The 12,107-nt window shown below is 37.9% G+C and overlaps 1 protein-coding gene across 2 annotated transcripts in view; it reads right to left on the bottom strand.

Moving 5' to 3' along the window:
- Positions 1-9,405: 9,405 nt before the first annotated feature.
- The window catches only part of eno4 (enolase 4), a 59,867-nt gene continuing 57,165 nt past the window's right edge, over positions 9,406-12,107 (bottom strand). For both annotated transcript variants that reach the window (XM_033033950.1, XM_033033952.1), the window contains 2 exons: positions 11,001-11,118; positions 9,406-10,386 (listed from right to left, as the gene is read on the bottom strand). In XM_033033950.1, the coding sequence (XP_032889841.1) occupies positions 10,307-10,386; positions 11,001-11,118 (198 nt within the window). In that variant the 3' untranslated portion in view covers positions 9,406-10,306. The remainder of the gene's footprint in view (positions 10,387-11,000; positions 11,119-12,107) is intronic.

Raw genomic sequence — 12,107 nt, 5'->3', positions numbered from 1 at the left:
ATTCAACTTGCGCCCTATATCCAGGCTACTGTTTGGGGGCCTGTAGATAAGTCCCATTAGGGTCTTGTTACCCTTACAATTCCTTAGTTCTATCCATCTCCTGTTTCAATGTCACCCCTTGCAAGGGACTGAATTTTATTCCTCACCAACAGAGCTACCCCACCCCCTCTGCCCACCTGTCTGTCTTTTCGATAGGAGCTATACCCTTGAATATTCAGTTCCCAGCCCTGGCCCTCTTGCAGCCATGTCTCTGTAATTCCCACAACATCATACTTGCCAATTTCTAACTGAGCCTCAAGCTCGTCCACTTTATTTCTTATACTCCGCGCATTCATATGCAACACTTTGACCTCTACAAGAAGACAAGATATGATCTTAGTAAGGCCATTAAAAAGACCAAAAGGGACTTCTGCTCCAAGCTGGAGGATGAGACGGATGTTCGGCAGCTGTGGTGGGGCCTGAATGCAATCACCTCCTACGAGGCGAAATCAGGAGGCAGCACACATGTCAGTGAAACTTCACTCCCTGACGAACTTAATGCGTTTTATGCACGCTTTGATAGGGAGAACACTGATGTGCCTTCTCGAGCCCCCATTCGCTGTGATGGTATTTCGGTCACGGTCACAGAGGTCGACGTCAGAAAATCCTTCAGAGGAGTGAACCCCCCGGAAAGTGCCTGGATCAGATGGCATACCCAGTCGTGTTCTAAAAACCTGTGCGGACCAACTGGCTGCAGTTTTTACGGACATTTTCAACCTCTCACTTCTGAGGTCCGAGGTTCCCACCAGCTTTAAAAGGGCATCAATTATACCGGTGCCCAAGAAGAGCAAGGTGACGTGCCTCAATGACTATCGACCAGTGGCACTAATGTCAGTGGTGATGAAATGCTTTGAGAGGTTGATCATGGCGCAAATCAACTCATATCTCGAGGAAAAACCTGGGCCCACTGCAGTTCGCTTACCGCCACAACGGATCAACGGTGGATGCGATCTCGCTGGCACTCCACTCCGCTCTGGACCACTTGGACAACAAAAATTCATATGCCAGGCTGTTATTCATTGACCACAGCTCGGCATTTAACACAATCATCCCCTCCAAGCTGGTTACCAAACTCGCAGAACTGGGTCTCTGCGCATCCCTCTGCAATTGGATGCTCGACTTCCTCATTCACAGACCACAGACTGTTCGAATAGGTGGAAAGGTGTCAGCCTCGATAACAATCAGCATGGGAGCACCTCATGGTTGCGTGCTTAGTCCCCTGCTGTGCTCACTCTATACTCATGACTGCGTAGCCGGTCATAGTGCGAACTCCATCATCATGTTCGCTGACGACACCACTGTTGTGGGACGTATCACTGATGGAGATGAGTCAGAGTATAGAAGTAAGATTGACCTTTTGACCAAATGAAAAGGAAATATTGTATTGCCCTATTTAAAATGAATTAATTGCTCCTTTATGTGAGTGATGCACTGGGGCTATTGATGTAGAATGTGTCCTTGTGACTTTTGAAAAGGAATCTATTGCATCAATCTTAGGTATGCAAATTTAGAAACTTTTAAACTTCTAAAATCTCATTTTCACTTTTGTCACAATCATCACAATGACTAAGATAACCATCTGCAAACTTGAAATTTGCAGCAGGATCTTATGCAAATGTTTTGTCTCATGAGAAGCAGATAAATAACTATCCTGCCAAACCAGTAAGCATTCACTTTTTAAGGAAAATCTAGTTGTAACTTTGGTGACTCAGTTATACTCCAATGCGCTTGCCAGTTCCAGTGGAGAGAATTATGAAATAAAATGTTAGATGAATATTGTTCTACTAGCTACAAGGCAAGAATTATAAACCGTTTTATATTATACTTTATAAGCATCCTCTTTCGCAAGCTGTATGATGTTAAAAGCAGTTATCTTGGCTTGAATCTGTTTCGAATGGGAACATTCTAGCTCTCCAACAGAGATGGGAAATGTTTCAGTGGCAAAAACAAAGTCTTCAAGCACCCTGTGGCGTTTTTCACTGGAAGGTTTTACCAATATATTTGTTGCTATCACAGCACTTGGTAAACATTTACTTTTGTCACTTGAGAACTCAATTAACAGAAAGGACCACATGGAGACACTTGATTAAACTGATGATTTTTTGTATTTAAAGGATTTGTTCACATCTCTACTGCAGATCTAGTCCTACCTTTTCTTAGCGCAGGAATCAGGCTTCACTTAAAACTTCATACTTTGGAAAATTAATTTTATTAATTTTTCAAAATTAGCAGCCTCACCAGGTGAGTCTTATGGTGATTTATGGTGATTTTGAGGAGATGTTAAACAATGGCCTCTGGAATGTGAGAGTTAAAATCTCTCAGGAAATGAGATTGAAGCTTGTTGTAAAATTGTGCTTCATACAAATCATTTGATGCAGATGGTAAAGTCTTTATTTAGTATTTAATGAACACTAAGCCATGGCTGAGTTTGTAGCCCTTTGATAGGCACAAAGGATTTGCTCCAAGTTCCACTGTAGGAATTTGAAGACTAAAATGGAGTCCGACACTCCAGTCCAGCATTAAAGGAACACTCCATTGTTGGAGGTACCTTTTCTCTGATGGGGCATTAAACTGAGCCCTTGCCTGCCCCTGAAGTGTACATAAAAGATCCCTTGGCATTACTTCAAAGAGTTGGGGTGCTAAAGTGATTAATAATAGTCACTCAACCAACATCACTAAAATGTCCGAAATTCTACTTATTAACACTATTGTTGTGGGAACATTTGTATAGGTTAGCTTCCACATTACCTGCACTACGATCATGACTGCACTTCAAATATAATTTCTATAAATCCTGAAAGGGACTTTATAATAGTTGCAGCACAGGAGGTCATTTGACCCATCAAGCTTATTCTAAGTACAACCAATTCCATTACCTGGTGTCCTCATGGCTTGCAAATTATCTTTTTTTCCCAAGTGCTTATCTAATACATTTTTGAAAATCACAATTAAATCTACTTTCACCAGTGTCACCCTGTTGGCCAGTGAAATGAATATCATACATTTCTGTATGCATAAAATTCATTGTAGTATCACTTTTAAGTTTGTTTTTACTGTCAAATTGTATGTGTTCTTTGGCTCTCAATTCTTGCCAATGGAAAGTTTCATTTTGCTCATTCACTCATGATTTTGGACATCTCTTACATTTTTCTTGTGTTTTGTTGTAAGTCTCTTCTTCAGTCTATTCACATAACTGAATTCCCTCATCTTGGCAGCATTCCAGTAAATCTAGTAAATCTGTTCTGCCCCATCTCTGAGGGAATTACATCTTTGTGAATGGATTGCTGTACTTTCAGAGAGCTGAGCGGGGGATGGCAAGTCAGGCTCTTGGCATTCGTTATCAGCAAGCTCATGTTGTAACAGATGCAGGCTTGTCCTTGAAGTTGGTTGAGTCGCACGGGAAAGGCAGCATCTAGCAAAGTGGTTTAATTTCTGGCAGAAATTACAGGTTTTACCATAAGCAATGCAGAACTGCCGACCCGTAGCATGAAGATATCTGCAATTTTGACATCGAACAGCAGATTCTTTCTGCTGCCAGGCAGAGGAGGGCTGGGAACGGCTGGTACGAAAGGAGGTGTCTGTAAGATTGATACTATACTGTGAACGGTGACCGGAGGGCACAGACCTAGTGTGAGAAGATGTTATCTCAGCAATCCGACAGGCGTGCTCTGCTTGATTAAGGGTTAGGTCAGTGTTACGAAGCAGTTCATCCCTTAACTTGCTATCAAGCACACCTCCAACAATCTTGTTACGGATGAGTTCATCGCACAGATCACGAAACTGGCAGCGTGCAACCATGTGTTTCAAGCCGCCGATAAAATGTTCAATCGGTTCATCAATCTGTTGCATATGAGCATAAAACTTGCTACATTCAATAATGTAGTTCGAGGGCAGGTCCCACAACTGTCTGAACTTTGCAAGTAAGACGGCAGGGTCATCAATCGTTTCTGCAGGCACTAGGACCTGTCCATTAGCATCCAAAACGGTAGGCTCAAATGTGAAATTGTTGGCACGATTCATTGCCTTTGGGCCCGCTAAGTTGAGTAATACAGTCGCATGCACATTGGGGGGTCGTTTTGATGAACGATGCGAACATAGTGAGTGTAGGCACGCTTAAAACCGCCAGTGTTCAGCAATGTCAGAGTCAAAGATCCGAGGACTAGGACGGTGAGACGAGTTTACCATGATAGAGATAACCGGCACATAAACTAATTAAAAAAAGAAAACCCGATAAACGTGAACGGAGTAGGTAAGACTCACTCTCTGACACCATGTAATGAGTTGTGTCAAACACTTATCAAAATACAACACATGTTTATTAAATCTACTTACAGCATCGATCTGCAGGACATTACTGTTCCTAGCAGCTACTCCTACTGAATAGCGTAGGCAAGCTCTTGTTAATATAAAATGCATATTAGGCAGAGCCACTACTAACAAGCTCTACAATTGGCTAGCAGGAAATAACCAATCTACAGATTGGTTAAAGGATGGGGCGGTTATAAAGTATTGTTAATTATGTTGCAGAGTGTTTGTGCTGTTATCTTGCAATTGGTCAAAGTATGGAGCCTTGTTCAAATTGTTTGTACTACCTGGGGAAATGTTTCTTTACTTTGGTGAACTGTCTTCCAACTAGAACCTTCTGTGGAAATAATGTAATGGGGTACTTTGTGATTGGGTTAGGGAACTGTCAATAAATGTATTATATGATCTATATTTGTGATTGGCTTTTAGGGGTTGCCCCCCCATATAGTTTCGTGCCACGCGTCCGAAACCATATAAAAGAGGGGACACTGCCTGGATCGGAGTCGATCTTCTGGGAGTGCACTTGGGACTGTGTGATTGTCTGGAGGTGTCAATTCGCACGAGGCTGAGGGCTTGGATGAGTAGAGATAAGGATCGGACCCACGGTGTTGGTTAGGTATCGTATAGGAAGTTTGTTTGTGTTAGTGCGAGTAAAGAATTAGTTGATCCAGTGCTTGACTCAGTGTTTTACTGAACTAGACTAAGGAGGTAAGCTGTAGAGAGCATAATTACAAAGCAATCTGTACTGTATCCTTATCGATTCACAGTTTATAAAAATATCAGAGGCCAAATCAGTGAATATTTTTAAGGCATAGATAGATTTTTGAATAGTACAGGTGTCAGAGGGAATGGGGTTAGGAGGGAGAGATAATTAGCCATGATTGAATGGCGGAGAAGACTTGATGGGCCGAATGGCCTAATTCTACTCCTATCACATGACCTTATTGTACTGTAGGTTTTGCTGAGGACAGAAAGCTATGTGCGTGAGTAAACAGTAATTAGGCAAAGGGTACAGATATGGGGCATAATGTAAAAAATATTCATTTTGTAGGGAGAGTATGAAGAACAAATAACTTTTGGTACAAATGATTTTGTTTGATATGCTGATATTTTAGATACATAAAAAACTTTAGGGACAGCAAATAATTAGAAAGTTAAATGGTACATTAGGGATCAGAGTACACAAAATCGGCAGCTTTTCTGCAATTTGCAAGATATTATTTGCAGATAATCTGGTGTTTAGAAGAGTGAGAGGTCATTTCATTGAATAATACAAGATTCAGCGAGTAATGAATGGATTCTGAGACCTCAGTTCCTCTGGTTCATTTTCTTACGTAATCTTTGGGTACATATAGGGCTGAGATAGATGGGTTTCTTTAATTTATGCAAAAGTAAAACTTCTGTTAGAATAATAAATCAAAGGCATAACCATTTGAGAAAAATATCTTGAAAGGTCTGATTAAAATTCTGATAATCTCCATTATTTAAAAAAAACATTTTTTTATGCCTCTCCCTCACTGACTTTTATACTAGCATTTGATCTGGCAGTCACACTTTTCCATATTACAGCTGAGACTGGTCCTCATCTTTGAGCATTGATGTGGTGGTAGAAGCAGAATCGTGGTGGATGGTTTTGTTTCAGTCCTTTTCGAAACCAGGGACCTTGTTGCAAACTGCAAGAGCCCTTATTAAGATCGACTAACATTGCATGGATGAGTTTTACCATGGCACCTGTCATGCTGCATGGATTAAAGTTGGTGACTTTGCCCATCAGAGTAATTTTTGATCAATATTTATTAAGCAATCTCCCCCCCCTTTCCCCCAAGATAAATCATTTACATTAGAATAGTCTAAAGCATTCTAAATACACATAACCAAGCATGTGATCAAACGTGGTTATACTATAATCTGGTGACAACTTTAACTGTTGATAATGGTTTATTTACATTACCAGTTTGAAGACAAAAAAAGAGTTATTTGTATTATCATCCAATCCTTTTAATATAGACTTCATCCAAAATAATTTTCAAAAATATTGCATGTAAAAGATGTTGCTTGTCAAGACATACAGGAACTCACCTATTCATCATAACGATGGCACATTTTTTTGAATATCAAAAGTTGTTCTGAATGTAACAGTGCAGATTATATTTTCATTTCTTGTGGATGAATTATAGCTAGGTCTATCCTTTTCAATCAGAAATAGTAGCTAAAAGCATTTATTAAATTCTGCTTTGATAATCCATCAATACCTGAATTGCTGCCATACACTAATGCAACTTCTCTACTGTCAGAATATAGTAGGTATGTCATTCTCCATATATGTAGCACATTTGAGAGCAATAAACAAGGTTCATATTTACCTATAATTGGTCTTATGACACAAACAGAATTGTATTGCAAGCATGGTCTGTGGTCACTGGAGCAATAAACAGTAAAAGCTGTAAAACCAAGAGAAATGCTGACACACTCGGGTCAATCAACATCAGTGGGGTCAGGTGGCATCCCTAGAGAAAAGGAATAGGTGATGTTTCATAGCAACCCTGCACCAGAACTGGAAAAGTGAGAAAGGTAAGGGTATTTTACAATGCTAGAGAGGAAGGTGTAGATAAATTAAATGGAATGTTTGTTATGAGGGTACAGACCATAGAAAGCAAGATAACCAAAACTTTAAAACCAACAGTTAGAGACAAAGGAGTGGAGGGTGGGGGGGGGGGGCAATCGAAATGAGTTGAAACAAAACACAAAGTGCTTTGGGGGGGGGGGGGGGGTTGGAAGTGAGGCAGAGACAAGTGACAGGTCTCTGCTCTGCAGGCAATTGAAATCATGTGAAAACTGTATTTACAACTACTATCTAGATTTCCCTTCTCTTTGTTTTCCTACTTGCATACGAATTGACTTTGATATTACTATGTAAGCTGATGATTCCTGGTTCAGACATTGCACTGCTCATTGATTCTGCCGTAGCTTATCCACCCCAATGCCACTCTACGACTAACTTAACCTCTCTATTTCCCAGTTCTGATGAAGGGTCTTGCACATGACATGTTAACTCTACTTCCCTTTCTATAGCTACTGCCTGACCTGTGGACTGTTGCCATCATTTTCTGTTTTATTTTATATTTCTAGCACCTGCAGTTTTTTTTCCATTTTTCACATCTATAATAGTCATAATTAATAGTCAGCTGGCATACTTGAAAAATGACCTAGTCCAATTTCAGATTATAGTTTTTAAGATGTCATTAGAATGCTGAATAGAGCTTCATAACTTTGGCCAGATTTTATCGGTGTAAAGAACACTCAAGATTAATTTCTACACATTACTGTGAATGTAAATATATACATAGAGGATATGTTTATTGGGGTCTATCAGATCAGGGGCAAAGTGTGAATGTACTTTTTTTCTTTAAATGAGCTTGGGCAAGCAGCAGCATTTTCATTGTTTGAGTTATTAATTTCTATTCTGAATGTGGCCATGGCCGATTAGGAAAAGTATAAGCAGAAAAATATACATTTTGAATAGAGATTGTCATATTTATACTGTAAATCTTGTAATCTTTAAATAACAAAATCAATTTTCCTTTTATAGGTAAAAGCAGCACATAAAAATGACAAATAATCCTTTCAATCAAAACACTTGAATACTATGCAACCAAAGGGATGTGAAAAGGCAAAATTTGGCAGCAATCGGTAGAAAACCGTGAAGTACAACCACACAAAGTATAACAAAGGAAACAAATTTGGCATGTTTCTGAATTTGGGCACACATTCAATTTTGTGAGATCATGAACCAAAGATAACTATTCTTAATAACCCCATTTACTTGACTTTTAATATGAAGTAATCGTCAAGTAGCTCAGTTTGTAAATTATGGTTCAACATGAAGCAGACATGTAGAAAATTCAGCAATTTAATTGATAAAAGGGACACTGCAGTATTAAATGCATTTAGATCTATAGATCTAACTAATGACTCGTGGCGAATACAATGTGGTTGATGTTCGTATACACATTTGGCATTAATGAAAGAGGACCAGTTTCTACCCCAGGGTGCCATGTTACTTATAGTGGAGACTGGAGGACCTGATATAATCCTCCCATCTTACAGTTATAACAGTAGGATGCTGCTGGCTACTTGCCTTCTCCCAATAGTTATTGATTTTTTTGGGGATCCACTTGAGACATGCTACATGCTAGCAATATCCTAATGAGGCTGGTGATTATATTTTTTGCATTTAGGTTAGATACTAAAGATCTTGCAGGCATTGATAAAATGTACCTTGCATAAATCAACTCTTTGGAATAATGGAATAATTTCTGATTGGTGTTAACCAGAAACACAAAGTTCTATTGCCATTTTGTGCTGTGTTTGACTAAAAGTGATTTATTCAGAATGGCAGATTTGTCAAAACTTGTCTCTGTTTAAGACTAACCACTGATAATGCTAAAGCAGGGATGGTCTAAATGGTAAACAGCCACCTACTAATCACTATCAAGTTTATTTGATAGGTGGACACTTTTGATAGGTATGGCAAGGTTCAGATTGCACAGTGCAAACATCCCAGCAAAGACCAGTATTTTCTGGAGCCTTGATAATTGGATGCATTTTCCAAAAGTCACTTGTTGAACATGCTCAATGGGAATATAACTATCAATGCATATATGCAATGGATGTAGAACTCCTTTACAATCTTTATGATTAAATAATTTACTACCATACAATTAAATGGGTCACATTTGTTTCTTCCACTATCACAGGTATCTAACTTTGTTTTGAAGTACTGTTGGAAGGGCTGATTTGATTTCAATCACTCAGGGTGACATGCTTTGCCAGAGCTGCTGACTTCTGAATAGGACAATAAACTAATGAACCCCTCTAATTGTTCTGGATACATAACATTTTCTGTAGCTCTCTTTATTAACAAAGTTATTTATCTCCTTATTAACATATATCACTCAACCAATACTAAAGTTAGATGACCGATAATTCTGTGCATTACTGCTTCCAGGTGGCAGGAAGCTGGGTCCTGCTTCCAGCTACAAAATGACACATTAAACTCGGTGGGAGGTAAAACTGACCATTAATGAACATTTTCTTACTTTTGGAAAGCAGAAACGGTTATATTAAAAAAGGAAAAATTTGGTATCAAAAAAGCTGGGTAACAAAAAGCACATGTTTAGCACTTTCGAATTTGATATATGCAAAATTATGTGGTTGATATAAGTGAGAATACATTATAACTTTTTGTTTCTGATAGAGAATGGAAAACTATTATAAAATCTCATGCTTGTTAACTTTTATATTTATATCCTGCAGATATAATCCATGAAATGGATGATTTAGTGATATGGAAATACGTTACTTAATCAAGTGCATTGTTAGCCTACATATAGTGGTTTCAGACTGATATCTACAAAGTGCAATGCCTAATTGGCAGGTTGTTACAAAGGAGTTTGCATAAATGGAAGATTTTTGCAGAAAACTAGTTTTTAAACAAAGTGTAAATATAATTAATAAAATTTAAAGTACTTATAAATGAGGTCACTATCAATTGGTTAAGATTGAAGGTGACTTTATAAATGCAAGACTGCCTTCTAGAAAAACTGCTAATGTTTGGCTTTAATGCACTTGGGAATCTGATCAATGGTGACTGAGGTTAATTTGTTTCAACATGACAGTGTAACTTAATCCAGAAATTCCTCCAGTTTAGCAAAAGCAAAATTCTCAACCTTAAACACATTTCCAAGATAAAAATATTGCCAATTTGTATAGTGAATTAACATTACCTACATGCTGTAATGGTAATTGCTATAATGTATAAAAATGTTAATAGCAGCATCAATTAATATATGCAATCTCCTTCACATGTCACCATTAGCTTGGGACGCTACTTCATTCATATTCAAATAAAATGCTTTGATACGGAGTCTCTTGCTTCAACTCAGTGCGTCTACAGTCTAATTTAGTTGCTTAGAATCATTTCTGGATTAAGATCTTCCTGTTCAGCACCGATGACAGGAAATTCATGTTCAGGTGATTTGCCTATAAAAAAAATAGTGCATTTGAGCTAAGGGGTTAAAATTATACTTTGAATTTATAGTTGTGTGTTATTAGCAACTAACAAATGAACACTTTAGGTTTGCTATTTAAAAATACAGCACTATTACTAATATTGAGTTCATAAAATTATTTCTTACATATAAACAATTACTTGTGTGCTGTAAATTTGAACTGACTCTTTATTTTTCAACACTTAAATAATCATTAATTTATAGCGAACACACAAAGTGTAAAACATAAATCGGTTAACATTTACAGCATTTAGAGAATGACAGCTATTAACATAATAAAGTTTTCAATTTAGGAGATGATTATTGATGTGAAAGTACTAAATTCAGTAGTATAATAATAAAGTGATTGTAGATATAGTCCCCTGATTGAAGACAATTGGTATTTATGTACATCCAGTACCATTAAGTTGTCAGTTACATGGACCAATGCAGCTTTTGGCAAATGCTTTCTTTTCTTTTGGAGAGTGTGATTTGCTGACTCGCAGGATTCTCATTCCCTAGCTGTGCAATTTCTGTCACTCCTCCCATAATCTTTGTCTCCCATTCTCTGCAAACTGAAAAGGAATAAAATGAAGCAGCTCATACCCAATGTTCCCCTCTGAGCCAATTCTTCTTCAATGGCGAGCAGACGGTTGTATTTTGCCACCCGCTCTCCATGACATAGACCTCCCAGTTTGATGAACCTGGCCCCTAGACCAACAGCCTGAAGGGAATGAAAACCAACAAATGTATTTAGTTGGAAGTTTTAGGAATTCAAAATAGACAAAAGCTGGTTAATCACGTGGGAGGGGGTGTAATGAAATTCATTCTAAACTAAGACTTCAACACTAGACAGTTTAAATAAGTACTGATAAATTGAAGAATCCTCCTTATTGGCATGTATACCACGTAAAAAAAAGTTGAGAAAAAGACCCATTTTAGTATCTGCCCAAAGAGAAGGAGCATAAAGGATATGGATAGATATTGTCATTAAACGATGTGTTCAAGAAGGAACTGCAGATGCTGGTTGTCATTAAACGAGTTAGCCGAAAAGCACAATGAATTGTAATAGCAGGAAAACTATCTATTCATTCTAGGCTCCTGCACTTGAATTAAATGCTAACGACAGAAGTTATCAACCATTTTACAGAAATCTGGCAAAAATTATATAATAATAATAATAATGGATGGGATTTATATAGCGCCTTTCTAGAATACTCAAGGCATAAGTCTATATTATATACATAGTATATAAGTCTAAAATATTAACATTATGGATTAAACTATAACTTCTGAATCAGTTTGCTAAAATGTTTGAACATTATTACATTTTCCCAGGTAAATATAAAAATGACAACATATGGTGCTGCAATAAATTTGTTAAATAGACTTAAACCAGCGTCATTGGACTTGAATGAATTGGATATTTTTCACCAGTTTGTGTAGACACTACACAGTACAATTTTCAATGTGGACTTAAAGAGGAACATTGTGTAGGAAGGAACTGCAGATGCTGGTTTAAACCGAAGATAGACACAAATTGCTGGAGTAACTCAGCAGGACAGGCAGCATCTCTAGAGAGAAGGAATGGGTGACGTTTCGGGTCAAGACCCTTCTTCAGATAAACATTCTCCAGGCACACATTCTAAATGATTAACAGCTAAAAACTGTCATAGTGATCAGTACTTTCTCACAAAAAAGTTAAATCCCTAA

This window comes from Amblyraja radiata, chromosome 15 (genome assembly GCF_010909765.2).
Source record: "Amblyraja radiata isolate CabotCenter1 chromosome 15, sAmbRad1.1.pri, whole genome shotgun sequence".
Lineage (NCBI taxonomy): Eukaryota > Metazoa > Chordata > Chondrichthyes > Rajiformes > Rajidae > Amblyraja > Amblyraja radiata.
Note: the sequence above shows the minus strand (reverse complement) of the source record. Positions and strands in the feature narration are given on the sequence as shown.